The sequence below is a fragment of the Ursus arctos genome, unplaced genomic scaffold (assembly GCF_023065955.2).
Source record: "Ursus arctos isolate Adak ecotype North America unplaced genomic scaffold, UrsArc2.0 scaffold_11, whole genome shotgun sequence".
NCBI classification, from domain to species: Eukaryota; Metazoa; Chordata; class Mammalia; order Carnivora; family Ursidae; genus Ursus; species Ursus arctos.
In genome coordinates, this window is record NW_026622775.1 from 32,993,986 (window position 1) to 33,014,085 (window position 20,100).

At 33.1% G+C, this 20,100-nt stretch overlaps 1 protein-coding gene across 1 annotated transcript in view; it reads left to right on the forward strand.

Moving 5' to 3' along the window:
* Positions 1-13,372, forward strand: part of USP38 (ubiquitin specific peptidase 38) — a 32,105-nt gene extending 18,733 nt beyond the window's left edge. Inside the window, exons 7-10 of the mRNA XM_026499403.4 lie at positions 947-1,040; positions 3,389-3,495; positions 4,656-6,018; positions 10,939-13,372. Of these exons, the coding sequence (XP_026355188.1) occupies positions 947-1,040; positions 3,389-3,495; positions 4,656-6,018; positions 10,939-11,100 (1,726 nt within the window). The 3' untranslated portion in view covers positions 11,101-13,372. The remainder of the gene's footprint in view (positions 1-946; positions 1,041-3,388; positions 3,496-4,655; positions 6,019-10,938) is intronic.
* The last annotated feature ends 6,728 nt before the right edge of the window (positions 13,373-20,100 follow it).

The following is a 20,100-nucleotide window of genomic DNA, read 5'->3' on the forward strand; positions in this document are numbered from 1 at the left end:
CTTTTAGCAGTACTTGTTATAGTTAGTCTTTGAAATTTTTCCTAATTGGGGGAAAAATGTCTTTTTGCTTTAAGTTGCAGTATTGCTGACCATTACAGAGTTTTCTCTATATATTTTTCTTTGTTCATTTGTGTTTGTTTTCTGAATAACCTGTTCTTTCTTTTGTGCACCTTTCTATTGGGTCTTTTTCTTTTTCATATTGGTTTATATAGACTCTGGATGATAATCCTTCATTACATGCCCTCTTCCTGTTAGTGTGATTCAAATTTGTAGAGTGTTTCATTTGTAATTTTTTATTTTATGTAGTGAAATCTGCTATTTCTCATTTGTAGTGTCTGAGTTGTAGGAAGGCTTCCCCCTCGATGTTTCCCCCCTCTTTTCTTTTAAATACTTCAGTAGTTTTCTATTTTACATTATCTCATTACTCCTCTGTGACATTTGCAATAATGTAAAATTTTATTTAATTCCATCTTTTTTTCAAACGGATACTGAATTGTTCCTATTCACATGTTTGAATAATTTATCCTTTTCCCATCCTGTACTTCTACCACATTCTTTAAATCACTCTAACATTGTAGTATGTTTTGTTGACAATATATTTTTTTATTTCATGCAGGTGCGTGAAAGAATTTAAAAGTTACTTATTTAAGTTATTAATTAATAGCTTAATCAATTTCTATTTGCTAATCTAGAAAATAGGAATGCCGTGTGACAGCACATAGGCCATTGCCTGGTCCCATAGTAACTGTTTTGTTTATTGTCATTCTTCCCTTCCTTCCTTCACTACATTGTGAGTAGTAACTCTGCTAGGTAAAGGGCCATCAGGTGAATGATGTTTTACTTAGAAGATAACAAGTTTTTGAACTAACTACCTTTTAACTTTTAAAAAATGCATGTGTGTATGTATGTACATGTATACAAGAATCACTGTTTTATTCCCTTTCAGTTTCAGGAGACAAGTATTATCTTTAAATTTAAATGGGTGCAATTCATTAATGAAAAAATTACAGCATCTCTTTGCCTTTTTGGCTCATACACAGGTGAGTGTAAGTGTGTATAGTATGTATATGTTAACTTCATTGGTAGTATTCTTTAAAGTTCACATTTTACCAAACTTGGTGAGTCTTTTTTAAATAATATATATTTGACACAGCAGAACAAATCCACTTAGATGTGCTAAAGAGATCCTGCCTAAAATCAGGATATGCTCTAAGTTTTTATTTCTTCCCCCTGGTTTTCATTCCGGTAGATGAATATTATGCTGACCCTTTGTTCTAATTATTATAGATAAAATCTGATTTTCACCCCAATAAATAAGCTTCTTCATGAAGAAGTCTTTTTAAATGCATCTTTAATAGTTTAAAGATACTAAAGTGATAGATTTTTCACAATAATAAATAATTAAAATAATTTTGTGGCACATTGGCTTCTTTTTTCTCCTGTTTCTAATATAGGTACACTCTCATTCTTATTATGACCAAAATTTTAAGCTCTAGAACTTAACGGATAAACAACTTTATCTGTTAAGTTCTAAGGCTTAAAATTTTATGATGATCTTTTATTGTCCACAAATTAATCCAAGGAAATGAATTTATGCTACTGGCAAGAAAGTCACATATAGTAAACATTCATTCAAGAGACATTTATTGAGAGACACAATATGGAGTCTGATAAGCATTCAGAGGGGAAGGGAATCCTTATGCTCAAGGAACTCTTAAGTTTTGAGCAGTACATATGAATAATGTATATATCATTTATAAATAATGTATATTATTATTTTCTGCTTTTACTCTGATTGTCTTTTTTACAGAATTCTAAAAGAGTAGGTGGGAGAGTCAGAAGAGAAGATAGCTTTAGTGGGATTGAGTTGATAAGGATGCCTTGTTTCCTATCTATAAGTTGTGAAATAGCTTAAGTATAACTCCTTAAGTGGAAAAAATTAATATATGAGTGATGGCCTGTAAGTAATAATATACTCAAAGAGATAATTTTATTATTCTCTTTCTGAGGAAAATATGTCCACAAATTAAATTTAACATCTCAGGACCAAGGGAGATGAAATCTCTTCCCTCCGACTGCCAGACATTATTTTCCTAGTAAATTGATTTCTGTGCTTGATTTATCACTAGTCTATATTTACCGTATACTATATAAAATGTATATCTGTGTGTATATGTACATATAAATATATTATATATATTATCTTACTGAATCAGGGCTGTTAGAAAAAAATTATAGGAGGGTTCCATGCTCCCAAGGAAAGAAGAAAGGAATTCACAAGAGAACCTAATGAAAGTTCTATCACAGTTGAGATGTTTTCTGATTAGGGAGCCAACAAGGATTGTTTTAGGTAGATGGATTTCCTTATATAATTGAAAAGGCTTTTTTTTCTTATAATTGAGAAAGCTAACATTCATTGAGCATTTAAATGTGCCTAGCTTCTATCCTAAGTAGTTTACATGTATTATTTCTTAATCCTCAAAAACAATCTATGAAGTAATAAGGTAGTATCCCCATTTTACAGATGAAGAAACTAGGTTTACATTACGTGCTTTTCAGAGTCATGCAAACAAGTGTCAAATTGGGGTATGAACCAAATGACTCTAGAGCTTATGCTCAACTAGTATGTTAAAATTCCTTCCTTCCGAATCCTATCAACACCTCTATTTTGATAAAATTTTTCTTAACTGGGGACTCTGTTTTATACCACAAATATTCAAAATGTCAGGAGAATTCTAAGTTTTCAAGTTATAATCACATCTCTTTAGATGCCTTTTCAGTTCCTTTTCATTGTTGCAAAATCTAGGATTTGAACCAAGAATGCTTCAAAGTCAATGAGCAGCCCCTTCACTAGACCTCCTCCACGCCAAAAAAAATCAGCAAGGACCCTAAACAGTATACTTACATTGTGTGCACTTAGGAAATGTATATCTAGTCAAAGAAATTTTCATCCAAAGTAGATATGCATGGCCGTCAGTACTCCCCTTGTTATTTTATCCAAAATGTCTTTTTCAGATTTTGTTTTTCAAAAAGTTATGGATGCAAGGATATGCCTGTCATAGAGGGATAATGCCAGTAGCATTGTAGTAAGTGTTCGAGAGACCTGGGTTCTAATGTGACTCCCTCTGGCACTATTTTAGCTGTATAACCTCGGGCACGTTACATGTTTCTCTAAATGTTAATTCTTATCTGCAGAACGAGAAGTTATGATTGAAGATTACCTAAATTTATTTCTAATTTTATCTGTCTCCATTTCTGGCACTTTGTAGTAGGGTTAAGTGCAATGTAATTTTAATTAATCTTCATTAAACATTGTATAGTAAGATTTCAGTTATTTGATTCATGGTGTGAGAATCACTTCCTTGTATTTTCTCTACTGATAATCAAGAGAGAAGCATATGCACCTCGGGTATTCTTTGAGGCTTCTAGACCTCCATGGTTTACCCCCAGATCACAGCAAGACTGTTCTGAATACCTCAGGTTTCTGCTAGACAGGTAAAAAGTATTTTGAAAGTTATGATTTGAATTGTTCTCTTTCATAACGGATTATTTCTATGGCATATTGTTTTTGCCTTCAAAAACATATTTCAGGCGTTAACCTTTAAATACCTTGCATTTACTATATATATTTAAGTGTGCTTTTGTTTTTAATTTGGTTTCTTTTTTTGATTTTCTTACTTTGGACCAGCTGTTCTCAGAGTGTGGTAGAAAGACCCCCTAGGGATTCCAAAAACATTTTCAGGAGTCTTCCCTTTTCTAAGTATATATCTGTGTGTATGTAATTGAGGCCAGATTTTCTTCATATGCTTCATCCAGAACAACATACCACAATAGATTGAATGCAGAGCAGCTATGAGGATCCTGCTGTCTTCTGTTAAGCCAGATACTTAAAATATTTGCAAAATGTAAAACAATGCCATTCTTCTCACTAAATTTTTGGTTTTAGAAAATATGACTTTTCATAATGAATATTATTAATATTAACACATAATGGGTTTATTGTTTTCAAATCTATTATTACTTTTATACTCAGTTTTTGAATACAGTAAATTTTATTGCTGGGTATAACCACATGAGTGAAAGCTGTTGGGTTCCTCAATTTTCCTCAATTACTTTTAAGAATATAATGGGATCTGGAGACCAAAAAATTTAATAGTTGCTCCTTTAGACCAGTGCATAGTTAGATGAGTTTGGTATATTTTATTGTCTCCTTACCACATAGTTAATAAAACCTTTATCTTCTTCTCCAGATCTTTGCCTCCCTTCTGTTACATGAATGACTAGTAAAGTTGGTTGAACTTAACATGTGCAATCAGCTAAGGACATGTGGAGTGGCTTCTCTGTACCAGGCTTTGTATGAGATGTCAGGCAGACAAAGTTATGTAAGATAATTAGTGGACATATATCATTTACTGTCATGTAGTAAGTGCTATAAAATAGCAGTATGAAGAAAGAATGAAACTATACGGTAGTAATAGCCCCTAATTTCTAATCTACATTCTCAAATTGTTTGATTTTCCTCTTGATTGTTTAAATTAAGCATTATATTTGATTAAAATAATTTGGCTGTTTATATGAGCCACCAGTATTTTTAAATAGCAATGACATTGAAACTTAAGTGAAGCAACAATATAATGATACATACTGTCCTGCAGGCTACATGAAGAAGAAAAGATCTTGAAAGTTCAGTCCTCACACAAGCCTTCTGAAAGTCTGGGGTGCAATGAAACTTCTTCACAGGAAGTAGCCAGTAAGGCAGCTGTACTAACAGAAAGCCCTTGCACAAGTGATGGTGAGAAGACTTTAATAGAAAAAATGTTTGGAGGAAAACTACGAACTCACATATGTTGTTTGAACTGCAGGAGTACCTCACAAAAAGTGGAAGCCTTTACTGATCTTTCACTGGCCTTTTGTCCTTCCTCTTCTATTGAAAACTTGTCTTTTCAAGATGCAACATCATCACCTAATACACAAGATGGTGGTCTAATGCAAGCCAATGTACCTGGTCCTACAGAAGAACCAGGAGTTTTTAATCCAGCAACAGCTGCCTTTGTTTGTGACTCAGCTGTGAATGAAAGAATGTTAGGCAGTCCTTCTGATGAGTTTTGCTGTACTGAAAACACTTGTGTCCCCAATGAATCTAGCAGGATTCTTGTTAATAAAGATGTACCTCAGAAACCAGGAGGTGGAAACACACCTTCAGTAACTGACTTACTAAATTATTTTTTGGCTCCAGAGATTCTTACTGGCGACAACCAGTATTATTGTGAAAACTGTGCCTCTTTGCAGAATGCCGAGAAAACTATGCAAATCACGGAGGAGCCTGAGTACCTTATTCTTACTCTCCTGAGATTTTCATATGATCAAAAGTATCATGTGAGAAGAAAAATTTTAGACAATGTGTCACTGCCACTGGTTTTGGAGTTGCCAGTTAAAAGAACTACTTCTTTCTCTTCATTGTCAGAAAGTTGGTCTATAGATGTTGACTTCACTGATATCAGTGAGAACTTAGCTAAAAAATTAAAGCCTTCTGGAACTGAAGAAACTTGCTGCTCCAGATTGGTGCCATATCTATTAAGTTCTGTTGTCGTTCACTCTGGTGTGTCCTCTGAAAGCGGGCATTACTATTCTTATGCCAGAAACATCACAGGTACAGAGTCCTCATACCAGATGTGCCATCAGTCTGAAACTCGGGCGCTAGCGTCCTCCCAGAGTCATTTACTAGGGAGAAATAGTCCCAGTGCGGTTATTGAACAGGATTTAGAAAATAAGGAGATGTCAAAAGAATGGTTTTTATTTAATGACAGCAGAGTGACATTTACTTCATTTCAGTCAGTCCAGAAAATTACGAGTAGGTTTCCAAAGGACACAGCTTATGTGCTTTTGTATAAAAAACAGAACAGCACTAACAGTTTAAGTGGTAGCAGTTCAACCAGTGGACTCTGGGTAAATGGAGACCCACCTCTACAGAAAGAACTCATGGATGCTATAACAAAAGACAATAAACTGTATTTACAGGTAAGTTGGAAACAGAAGCTTCCATCATTTGTGGAAAATATTTAAACAATTGCTTTAACAGTGGTTAAATGAGTGCCCTAATTTTAAAATCCAACTTCTACATTTTCAAGGAACTTACAGAGTGGCAATTCTGAAATTTGAGTCTGGGTTTATATAAATGGGTTCAGCCTATATAAATTATCTTACTTTCTAATGCTATGAATTAATTATAAAAAGTTGCACTTAGATGCAATATAAAAGACCACACTTGTTTTTAATTACAAAAAATGTGATCATTATAAAACCATTCCATACAGAAATACAAGAAGCTTAGTAAAGTGGAAGTATCTTCCCTCTCCTCTTTAGTCCCACCTACCAGGGGAAACAGCTGCTGAATTTGGTGTTTATTCCATTCTAGACTATTTTACAGATATTTTAAGGGCACTTCCTAACAGGTGGATAAGATAAAGGACACCAATAGGTAGAATATGTTAAAAAAAAAAAAAAAAAAAGAAAGAAAAGCATATTTGTATTCTTTAAGGACCTGAGCAATAAAACCAAGGAGCTAATAGAACAATTAGTGAATAAAAACTATGGAACAAAGGTTTCGTATGAGCTGAATTTACTTACAAATACACTTTTTGCAAGGAGTTAGTGATTTTATTACTTAAAAGTTAATAAAGATCTTGCTGCAAGTATTTTTCTCTGAAACCTGCCAACTTGCTAATAGCATAAGAACCAACACTAAATTATCGGTGAAATTGTAGGTGTATTAATTGCATAATCCAAGTGATTTTATGAGTTTACATAAGTTAAGTTCTAAAAATTTTGTGTTTGAAAATCACAAAGCTGAAAGATACAGATTAAGAGAAGAAATGGATCGCTATAGTGCTGATTTTTAGGAGGAAATTTTCTCAAAAGTTTTCAAATTGAGTGTACTATAAAATACTCAAATGATACATTGTTAAAGGAGTATGGCAGTGTTCTAGAGTAACACAAAAATAATATATTTTACAGAAAAAAAATTAGAAACAATATTTATTAAACCTGATTCACCACCAAAGATTCTTACATCCAGTCAGAGAAGGATTATGATCTAGGTAACAGGATGTATTCAACCATATCCTTCTTGCTTGATATTAAATAAGCACCAGATATTAATCATCATGATTCTTGAAGATTAGAAAGGAGGAGTAAGGGCAAGAGGGTTAGGTTGAAATAGAAATTTTCTGTGATATAAAATACAGAAAATAAGGCCAAGTACAATCTTGACTTGTGGAAATATGCAGATTATATATCAGTGATTGAGCAAAATAGTATATTTATCAAAGGAGAGAGACATGGGTTTTAAAAAGATGAGGAGCTACTCTATTTCTGTGATTGGATTGCCAAAAGCTCTTGTAACCATAACAACTACTTTATTACAGCCTACCTCCAAATGATTTTCTTAACTATTTACCCCCTTACAGTATTTACAGTATCTGAGTATGACAAGCCATTCTTTTCATTATTGTTTTAAGGCCTGTTGTCACTATAAAGGAAAGCTTTATGTACTTTGTTAATTCAGTTTTTCAGTGCTTATAGATGTTCTAAATTCCATCTGAAGTCTCAGATTGACAAGTTATTTAATGTAAAAAAGATATTGCCAAATTTTACATTAAGATATTTATGTTCCTGTATTAAGACAGGATATTAAATCAAAGCTTATTACCAAAGAACCTTTTTAAAGCAAATTATGGTAATAAATCCTCAACTCTTACTTAAAAACTTAAATACATTTATACTACGTCTTATTTACTTTTAAATACAATAATCTAATTGATTTATGTTGAGGTTTGAATTGTGATGGTTCTCATACTATTTAACTGAATCATTCTGGTATTTTAAGTTTGTGTTAAGAGACTATATTGTTTTGAATACATGGAACACATATATATGTTTTTGTTCTTATTTTCATTTTTGTTTTTACATTTTTGAGGTATAGTTCAAAATTTGTGCTCATTTCATATTAATAATGCTTTAAAATAGATTGCTATGTCAAGAATACAACTTTTAAGATTTAGCTTTATACCTACTTATAAAACAATCGCAAAAAATTAACCAAATCTTAGTGAAGGTAAGGATGTGGAGTGAACATTTTGAGTTCCTTTGCTCTCGAGTAGTACTGCAAATGAATTTACATCATAGTACAGTTCAGGGTAGCTACTTTCTTTTTTAATTCTTCATAATCACATTAGAAATTCATCTTCTGTAATTTTAACAAGCTGTTTTGGGGATTCCATTTTTAAATTTTACTAAAATCACATCTAGATTGACGTGTGTTGGAAAGAAACTCTTGCTCGTTCTGGTGTTGGTGAGATTAGTGATTTTGAAAAATGGACAAAAAATCGTATGTGACCAAACCCTTTTCTGCTGTGTATCCTAGCCTGACACATAGGACAGCAGTGCAGACTGTGAATCACAAAGTAAATTTTGGGAAGGGCTTTTTCTTCATTTATTTCTTTCCCTTCAATCCAACTAGTGGTTAAGAAGTGTCTCTATTATTTTAGTGTCTGGACTCCAAAAATTATGCTTTTGGTTAGGATCCAGTGAGAGAAGTTTGTGTGAGTAGCACCAGCATCGTACCATGAAGATCACCACCTATCTCCACATGTCCACATCAACTACAGACAGAGCTTCTGTCCTTTCTTGTTTGGTTTCTTTCCTTTGTTTCTTAATATTTTTCTTTATCATACATACAGAAGAGTATACATAATATATCTGTGTAGTTTAAAGAAAAATTAAAGATGATTAATTTTATGTTAACATATTCATTTAAATGACAAATCTAAATATTCTGCAAATTATTTATCCCAAAGCAACTCCAGGCCTATAGTCCATTACTAAATAAGAATTAATTTTAATACTTGATATAAAATTGGGATATAAAATATGCACTATGAGAATTGTAACTTTTGACATTATACACAGTGCTTTCATCTATATGAAAAGAAGTTGTGAAGTTTTCCCTGCTCCAATCCATTAAGCTTATCTTCCGAAAACAGGATATCACACATTTTTCTCTGTCAGCCATATATTTATATAAGTAGATAAAAAGCAAAAAAGGAATATTCCTTTCTTGGTAAGCTGTCTTGAAATACAGTATAGTTTTCATGCATCTCAGAAGCAATGGAGTTAATTTTGTAGTGTGTGTATCCTTTAACACTGCTTCTGGGGGGGAGTTACTTTCTAACAAAATTTGCCGCATCTTTTGGGAGCAGAACTTCTTGAGCTCTACCTTGCATATTCAGTTTTATTAATTTCATTAGGGAACATGATCTATATCTGAAACCAGATCTTAGATACAGAGTCATTTTCGTTGCGTTTTTGGATGGTTTAACAGGTTATAGAGCTACAGCAATGAGGATTTTGTTTCTTATTTTTGTGTCTATTTCTTACATACATACCGATAGCTTTTATTTTCTACCTATAAAACTAAAAGTTTTAGTTTCTATTTTAATTCTTATTTTAATTTTACAGATTAAAAAATAGATTATGTCTTAAAAAACATTATACAAAGGAACCAGCACAGTAAATTAAAAAGTTTTTGAGAAGTATCTTGCAAATGAAGTTTTAAAAGCCTCTCTAAACCCTGCCTGAGACTGGTTAATTAGACCATTCTGTTACAAGGATTTCTTATCTAAGGTCATATTCAGCTATACAGATTTGTAATTCTTGATCATTTTTTTGTATTGGCAATCGCACAGCTGTCACTGTATGTTACGGAGAAATAAGGTGTTCATAATGTGAGAAATAGATGTCCAATTAAGCCTGGTTTTTTACTCCATAATAAAAAAGTGGGCATCTTGTGAAGAGGGGAGAATAGTTAACTAAAAAAATTTAGCTAGAAATTATAAAATAACACTACCTTGTCAGTTGGAGCAAAGTAACTGGGCTTTTAGTTGAAAATTGGAAATCGTATAGTTTTTATGATTACTGTTAAGTGTATTTTTGAAGTTCTTCGGGATGGTTATGCTGAACAAGTTAAGAGTAGCTTTTAGACGTTATTGATACTGACTTCATCTGAAAGTTATAGAACCTTTCCCAGAAAAATGGGTATATGCCAGAATATTTTACATTTTCTTCCAAGGAGTTCGTACCAGTTTTAGAATGCAATTTGACACCTTGCCAAATGAATTACCATTATTTATTTACATTTGCTCCTTCTGAAGCTAAGTAGCTATTAGTGTTCTAATCTGAGATCATTAATATTTATTGAGCACCTAATATGTGTCTGGCAGATAGGCCAGTCTGACTGGTTCCTGGTAAAAGTTCTGATAATCTGGTAGGGAAACGCTGTAACTAATACTGTAAGGAGATAGGCTCCATTTTCCTTAGCAATGTTATTGAAATCCTACCTTTATTTATTGAGCAGTATTCTAAGGAAAGGGTAGGCAACATTCAGCCTTCTTTCATTATTTATGCCTTTTACTGTATCACCCACATACAAAATAACCCCACTTAGATAAAGAGTAGATAATCCATTGCCATAACCTTTAAATTCTACATTCTGTGTATTAGAAAGGAAATCTATTCCTATGTGTGTTGATGAGTGTTTATAAAAACTATAGTATTCCTGTAGAGGAATTTTAGGATGTGGAACTTCAGTTTTCTCTTTTGCAAACTGAAGTATTGAAACAGAACGGGCTTTAGGATCTGTCATTCTGTAGAGTTACACCAGGATTTTGCTCTCTGTCTTACTTGTTCCATCTGTGATGTACTTTCCTTTAGTAAGATTTGGTAAGGATTAGTATAGTCAGTATTTTTTAAATTACTGAGAGTCGAGGGATGCTTATGAAGAATTAAGTCAGTTTTTAAATATTCTTAAAATATTTATATAGATGATATACTCATCCATTATATTTAGGGTTTTAATTTTATAAAAATTCTTTTTAATTTTAGGAACAAGAGTTGAACGCTCGAGCCCGGGCCCTACAAGCTGCATCTGCCTCCTGTTCATTTCGCCCCAATGGATTTGATGACAATGACCCACCGGGAAGCTGTGGACCAACTGGTGGAGGGGGTGGAGGAGGATTTAATACAGTTGGCAGACTCGTATTTTGATCCTAAGAGAATCCAAAATGCACTGGTCACAAAACATCTAATACTATGACTGTTAAAATGTCAGACTGTAACAAATATCATATCTATCTTTTATTTTTCTTTTCATTAGACCCTTATACTTTAAGAAAACACACTCAGTGCTTGTTTTTATTTTCTTGACAATACATTTATTAACAAATGCATCATGGGAAAAAAATCTACCTCTTAAAATTCCATTTGCTTTTATGGTTAGACGTGCTTGACCAAAAATTTTCAGAGGAAAATATGTACCCGGTCCCTAATTAAGCTGCATTAAATTTAGCAGAGGCATTTAAATGGTCTCGTTTTCAGTTTTACTAAACAAAAATATATAATTTTACTAAAACTAAAATATATAATTCATTTAGCATCTTTTATAAAAGAATCGATGCTAAAAATGATGGATATATTATTTAAAAAGAAAGAAAAAATCCTTTATTTCGTGCATCGTACCCCATTATTAAATTCAAATCTTTTAAAATGCTAAAAATAATACAGTCTCTAATGAAGGCAATAACATAAAATTTTTCAAGCTATAGTACTTTTCAGGTTTTTGTTTAGTGCTGTCTTCAGCATCACTGTATCTGCATTTCAAATACAAATGTTTTAAAAAAGGATTATTTATACATATATGCTGAACTGATTTTAAGAAAGGTGCATGATCCTGTAGGAACAACATTTTTACCTAAAAATTGCTAACTTTGTAGTATTTCTAATTGTTTAAGGATTTTTAAATTCTATTTCAGGGAGTATATCTTCTGTGTGTTTTGAAGGAGGTGAGTTCTGTATGTGCCTTGCAGTACTGTAATTCAAAAATAGGAATCTTTGGCTGCGGAAAAGTTTTTTAAAAATGAAATGCTAGGAAGTAATTTTTTGTGCTAACATTAAAATTATAACTTTTTGAAAGATATTAGATTTTCCTGAAGTAAAATCTGATGGTTCTAAATCAATAAGTGTGATAGATTATTTTTAAATCGTAGAAGAATTCAGAGGAAATGAACCGAGGCAAGTAAAAAAAAATCTTTCTTGATTTTGTTACTTAATCCTCAGATTATTAAACATCAATTGCATATTTTTAGAGTTGGACATTTGGGTGTTTTTTTTTTTTTCATTTGACTCTTGTGCTTCACAGAGTTGTTTCTATTTCATAGTTTCAGATAAAATGGTGAAACATCAGACCCTACCATCCTGCATTTTCTTTTACCAGGGAGTGGGAAACAAGTCAGTTCTCCTGGGTATTGATTATATGTATTCTAGGAGTTATCCTAGTTGTCCCTTTTCCTAAAATTTTTAACTTATCCATGGTTGTACATTGTTCCGAAATCGTTCTTATATTTATTTTGAAAACATTTTAAGGAAAGAGTGTTCTTCGGTGATTTGGAGTCTTATCTTTTTCCCAAGCATTTAACGGTGGTAGTTAAAAAACAGAACTCCTCATCTTCATTCCACTGTGTCCCACCCCACTCCTAACTTGTTTCCAGTCACCAGGAAGATTAGGAAAACTGATTGGATTAAAACTGGAAATTCTTTGCATAATCGATTGAGATTTGTCTTTTTTATAAGTGAATGAAACAGACAAATTTTATTACACTGTCTTTCCTGTGCACTTCCTCTTGTCTTAATAGTATATTCCTAAGCTACTCTATGTGTTCGGTTATCTACTGGCTAATTAATGATTTATTAACAGATTATATCAGTATATAGCATTTATTGAAGTTGGTAAAGTCATTTAATACTTGGTACATTAATATTGGACTCAGCTGCTCTGGGAACTTTCTTAAAGACAGACCTACACATGGTTTTATCTATGAGTACCAAATCATTCAAGGATTTTATGTGTCAAGGTAATACATACTGAATATTCAAAATGATAAAAAGATGGAATTCTAGTTGTAGAATAATGCTGACATTATTTAGGTGATAATTTCATACCAGTAGCAAAGACTTGAAATTAAAGACTTCCTCTTCAGATTAAAACTATAATAACATTAATCATTTGCTGAATTTGAAATATTTATATCTGTATAAATGAGCTTGAAACTTGAAACTGAAACCAGAATAACCAGAGGCTCCATTTCTCACATTCCTAACCTTTGTCCTTTCCTCTGTCTCTTGCAAATTCTATAAGGTCTGACTGTGCTAGACTACCATTGCTGCTTCCCTTTAGTTCACTCCAAGGTAATCAGTTCAGATGAAGCCGCTCAGTGCTGCCCAAAAAAGCATGTTAGGCCCCACTACTAACAAAAACGAAAAACTGGAAATCTAAGTCTGTTCCTTTCGAAGATCTTTATTGACACATTGAGAAACATAGAATTTTTCTTCAGAGAGCTATGCAAAGAAGAAAATATATATAACGTGGTCAGTCATGCAAGCGCTTGTAATCCATTCATTAAGCCTGTGCAACTCTGACTCGTAACATTTGCATAGCTCAGGTTGGAGAACAGAATGTAATTCATTCTTTGTTCGAGCTTCTTCCCACCACCCCCTTCTAGCTGAATAATCAGAGAAAGAGCAACACTGGGCTTGAGACCCCTGACTTTTGTCTCTGTACCTGAAGACTCCAGAAGAATCCTTTGGATGTAGAAATAAAGATTCCTCATGATGTCTAGAGGTACTGGGTCCTTATAACAGGTTCAAAAAAGCCTACTATTAACTCAAAGCTAGAAAGAACAAAAAATATTTCAGAACTAAGTTTTAAGCTGAAATCTGTAATGTTCCTTCTCAATTAGTTCTATTCTCTTTATGATGATGTTATTTACAAAACTAGTCTTTTCATATACTACCTCTTTAAAAGCTTTTGCTACCCTCTTATGAGATGGGGTTGAATGCTTCTTGTGGGTGCAGCACGGTTGAAGAAAAACAGTTGGCATAGTCTTTCCCATGCACCGATGTTCATGGAAATCACCATTTTGATGTTGTGTACTTTGTTCCGGTCCTTAATTCTCAGTATATCTTCTTCCTGTGATTGTGCACTTCACATAAGGTACCCTATACAAAGAGAGCTTTTTAAGTGACTGTTTCAGAGGAAATAATAGCCATACATTTATGTATAGCATCTTTTATCATATGAATGCTATACTTTCTGTATCCTTTCATCCTTTGCTTTTTTCTAATGAGTTCAGATTTCTAAAACTATTGTTGAAGTAAAGAAGGATAAGTTATTCACATTTTATAAAAATGTATGAAGAAGTGTTAACTGACTTCTATTAACTCAGTAACGTCATCTGAGGGAGTAAGGCTAAACCTTGGATGATGTAATCTGAGAGGTTAAAGTGCAACAGCTAGCAAATTTAAATTAAAAATTATCTCAAGGAAGCTTTAAAAATAAGTCTAAAATATAAGTTGCTCCATATATACATTCTTAAGCATTTACCAAACTATCACGTACCATCATAGTGTTAGCCTTATTTTGTTATTACTAAGTTAATTTTCTTATAGAATTCTTTGGAGTGAGTAAATCTCAAAGTGAATGGGGGATTTAAAAAAACAAAGATTTAAAATAAAAAATGCTTTTTAAAAAAGCCATATTGTAAAGAAACTGCAGCTTCCCCTTATAAAAAGAAATCATTATAGAACTAATTTTTAAAGAAATGAAATAAAGATTATTATAAAATCAACAATCTGAGTTTTACGGATTCAAAGGGATTTGTTATGTAAAACCTTTAGCCCCAATGTTATATAACCAGTGTGGATTTGACATTAAAAATAGAATCTAATAAGTCAGCCAAGTGTGTTGCCAGCACTCATCAGTGTCAGTTATGGCCTGCAGTTGTTTTTCTCTTAATAGATTGCATGTTTTCACATTTTGCTTTGTGTGCTAGACACACACACACATACACACACACACACGTACACATACACCTTGATTTCAGAGAGATGAAAAAGCCTTCCCTAGCTAGATCAGCAGTTTTCAACTTTGCGTTCATTTAAAATCACTCGGAGAGTTTATAAAAAATAACAGCATATCCAGACTGATTAAATTATGTGAGGACAGGGCATCCATATTTTTTGAAGTTCCTCATGTAATTTTGATGTGCAGCATTGGTTGAGAACTTCTGGGCTAGAAAAGGAGTTTTTTCCTAGGGCTTTTATCCAAGAGAACTAGCATATTGACTGTCTACTTGTATGGGAGACTGGTTGATATTTATATGTCTTTTTGCTAATAACTTTGCTCTCCCTAACCCCATTTCAGATCAACAAATAAAGTCTAATTGCTCAAAATCATGCAGCTAAAAAATAAAAAATTGAGATTTTTAAAAATCAGATTTGAGAATTTAACCCGTCTTAAGAACTCCAGAGTCAGTATTCTAATGGAAAGATAGTAACAAGTGGGAGAAAAATGTCAGTAAAGGCTTATGCAAATTACGTATTAATAAAGGCTTGCAATAAATTTTTTGAAACAAAATTTCTACGTTTCACTTCTTGTGCCCTTCAAATATTCCAAAAAAAAAAAGGTGAGATCTGCTTTGTTAAAACCTGTAGATAATGATCTAAATGGTTGAGAAACATGGTTCTTAGCAAATTCATTTCCTGTACTTACTTGCCTAATTTCTTCCATTTTTCCCGTTCTGTCCTCCCTCAGTCATATTGGATCTTGCATCTTATCCAAACATCATGTATTTGCCATCTCTAGGCTTTTGTACATGCAAGTCTCAGTAGAGCATACATTCCCCTTACTCTACTTTCCCCTCCCTGCTTTCTGTTGACTAATTTCTGCTCACTTTTTACTATGCTTAGGTCTTCTCATACTACATTCCCAAACTGATTAGTCTCCCATTTTATCCTGTAGTGTGTCTTGTTGGTTCTGCCTTGTGAAAAGGCCATGGCTTAGTAGTGGAGCAAAATTAGGCCTAAAAGGCTGATCATTTACACCCAACAAAGATTAAAAGCAAGCCTTGAAATGATCAAACTGATCTGTGAGTAATTTAATTGTAGTACAAACTCTCAACACTTTTTAAAGGAGTACAACAAACCTAGCATTTAAGAAAGTAAAATTCCAGCATCTGTTAAAAATTTAACAGGCATCAAAGGTGGAAAATACATCCAGGTGGAAAAGACAATACAAACAGATTGAGAAATTATGAAAGGGAATTGACTAACTGGGAGCTCAAACGAATGTAAAGAAAAACATGAACGTAATGAAGAAAGAAGTGGAAAATTCAAGAAGCTTACAAAAAGGTCAGCAAACTATACACAACCCTCAAGCCAAATCTATCCTGCCTCCAGGTTCTACATAAATAAAGTTTTAAAGGAACACTGCCACAAGTACTTGTTTACCTATTGTCTGTGGCTGTTCTCACACTACAAAGGCAGAGTTGAGTAGTTGTGATAGAGACTATATGGCCTGCAAAGCCAAAAATATTTACTAGAACACTTAATTTAAAAAAAAAAAATGGTGACCCCTGATAAAAACAGAAGAAAAACAGTCTCATACAAAAATATGCAAGCTAAAAGGCAATGGAATGACTTAGATATAAGTGCAAAAGGAAAAAAATTGTGAACCTGTGAATATTCACCATATCAGTGAAAATGTCATTCAAAATGAAGATTAAATAGATATTTACAGACAAAAGCAAGAATTTTTCCTTTAAGAATTTGCACTACATGATATGTTAAAAAAAATTCTTTGGGCTGAGGGAAAATGATACCAGATGGAAACTTGGATCTACATAAATGAATGAAGAATACTGGGAATAGATTTGGCACCAGTGACTCCATTTATAGAATATCCAGGAATGGAGGAAAAGCTCAGGACTCACACTGTGCCCATGAGCAGCAATTTAGATCTGCTGCATCCTGCATGCATCTAGCACACACCATAAAGATACGAGACTCCCTTCCAGGAAAAGAAGTATAAGCATGGACTGTAGTAGGGTTTGGCAAACTATACCCTGTGAGAGCCAGCCACTTATTTACATAGATAATCCAAAGTAATATAAGAATGTTACATATAACTAATATATAAACTTGTAGAATTAATAGGTTTAACAAGTTCCCTGAATACAAAGCCAATATATAAAATTTAAATGTATATACATCAGAAACTAGTATTAGAACATAAAATTTAATGTTATATATATATAGTAATATAAAAAATCCATTTTTTAGAAACGTAACAATAGATGTATAAGACCTCCACACAGAAGTCTACAAAACATTTAGGAAATTAAAGAAGACCCAAATAAATCATGGCTTAGAAAGCTCAATATTATAAATATCGAGTTTTTTTTAAACCGATGTACGGAATCAATGCATTCCCAATCTTGGGGTTCTTTTTTTTCTTTTCTTTTTGTATTAATTGAGAAGCTGATTCTAAAATAGAAATGGAAAATTTATTTAAAAAATAGCCAAGATTCCTGAAAATGAAAAACAAGTTAGGATGACTTTCTTTACAGTATAACAAGGCTTATTATAATAAGCTAAATAAGCTAAAATAAATACGGAGTAGGCTGATTATTCGTTCAGAAGAAAGAATCCAGAAATAAACCCAAAATTATATGCACATATGATTTATGACAAAAGTAAGATGACCATACATCCTGGTTTGCCTGAGACAGGCTGTTCCCAGGTCACAGAACTTTCAGAGCTAGAATTAGGAAAGTTCCAGGCAAATTGGGATGAGTTGATCACCACAGGCAATAGTGGCACTTAAGAGCTGTAAGGAAAAGACGGTCTTTACAATAAATTATATAGTAGGGCAATTGGATAATCATGTAAAATTAAGGAAACTGAGCCCTCACCTCACACTGTATACAAAAATAAACTTCAGGTAGCTTATAAATCTAAACTAAAAGGCAAGGTAATACTTCTAAAAGATTACTTAGAATATCTTCAAAACCTAGGAATACGGAAAGATTTCTTAAATAGAACCCAAAAAGCCTTTGTCATGGAGGAAAACAATGATAAAATGGATAACATAAAATGAAAAACTTAGGTTCATAAAATACACCATTAAGAATGAAAAAGAGGCACCTGGGTGGCTCAGTCACTAAGCGTATGCCTTCGGCTCAGGGCATGATCCCAGCATTCTGCGATCGAGCCCCACATCAGGCTCCCCCCTTGGAGCCTGCTTCTTCCTCGCCCACTCCCCCTGCTTGTGTTCCCTCTCTCGCTGGCTGTCTCTGTCTGTCAAATAAATAAATAAAATCTTTAAAAAAAAAAAAAAAAGAATGAAAAAGAAAGCCAGGGAATGGAAGATATTTGTAACTCATAAGTGAATATTTAAGTAACTGCTGCGAATCAATAAAAAATAGATAATTCATAGAAAAATGAGAAAAAGACTTGAGCAGGCACTTCAAAAGACAACAAATTTCTAATACAAAAAGATGCTGAACTTTATTAATCATTAAGAAATGTAAATAAAAGCACAATGGTAATCCTTTAAATGCTCACAAAATAAATGTAAAAAAGGTTGACAAACGTTGGTGAAGATGTAGGACGTAAGCTCTCATATACTATTTCTAGGAATGTGAACTGATTAAAAACCACTTTGGAAAACTGTTTGGCAGTATCTGCCAAAACTGGGCATAAGCATACTCTGTCCCCTGTAACTCACTTCTAGGAATAGATCACACAGAAGTGTGTGCACAAAACAAAGTTGTAAATGTTCTAAGTAGTCTTATTCATAAGAGCCTAAAACTTGAAATAACCAAAGGTTCTATGAAGAGTAGAATAGGTAAATAAATTGTGGCCTATTCATATATTAAATTCCTAGACAGCAGTGAAAATGAATGAAGTCCAGATTCACATCATAATATGGATGAATTCCACAAGCATAATACTGAGGAAAACAAACCAGACACAAAGGAATGCATAATCTTATAATTCCATTTATATAAAACAGGTCATTTGTGGATGTAAGAAGTAAGGATATTACCTTTGGAGAAAAGAGGGAAGTGATCAAAAAGGACCATGAAAGGGGAACTTCTGCAGTGTGATTAATTAATGTTAATTAAAGTTTTATTTTTTACCTGGTTATTCATTTATCAGTCGTGCTCATTTTATGATATAACATATCAAACTGTATACTTACGATTTTGTACTTTTCTGTATGTCTTGTATAGCTCAAGAAAAGTTTGAAAATTTAATTATAATGGGAAGTTCTTTAAGACTGGCCTAGCAGAGTTTAAGAACTAGAGGCCAGAAAGTAGTTAAGAAGCTACTGCAAGAGCCCCAGTGATGAATGATGGGTTCAGACTAAGAGAATTGCAGAAAACTGAGGAGGATGAAAATGAATTGCATACATATATCTAAACTGAGTATTTTTAAATTTAAATTAAATTAAAATGTCAGTTTCTCAGGTGCATTAACCACATTTTAAGTGGTCATTGGCCCCATGTGGCCATGGCTACCATAATGGGCATGATTTAGTGGTAATAAACTACATTTTGTAATTATATGCCTTGTTCCCAACCTGGATACCCATTATCTGGGTACCCTTTTAAAAAATTAAATACCTATCCTCTAATTATGAAATAAATGAAACTACTTAATAACTCCAGGTACCCATCTTCCTGGAAATTTCAAACTCAGTCCTTCTTAGAGAATGAACCATATATGACTTCTAAAAGAAGAACTTAGGACAATATTAACGACTTGCCAATGATTAAGGCTACAGAACAATAGACTTATTTTAATGCTGCTTCTGTTGACCACTTATTAACCAACCATTCTGCCCATGGCTATAAGAAAGGAACTAGCTCAAAATGCTTGCTTGCCTATTAGAACATCTTGTCCTCTTTTTAATTTTATTTTTATTTCTTGGGCTTGGGGTTATACTCTGCCTTCCACTTGCTAGCACTGATCCTAGTTTCTTTAAGCAGACAATAACAGATACGGTATGTGCTCTTGATATCAAAATCACAACATTCCAGTAGAGAGCACTGCTGCATTTAATTTCTCTAGGGTGATCTATATACACTTGGCCAAGTCCAGTGTTTATAAATACTACTCATGCTGTATTTTTGACGGCTTATATTTCCA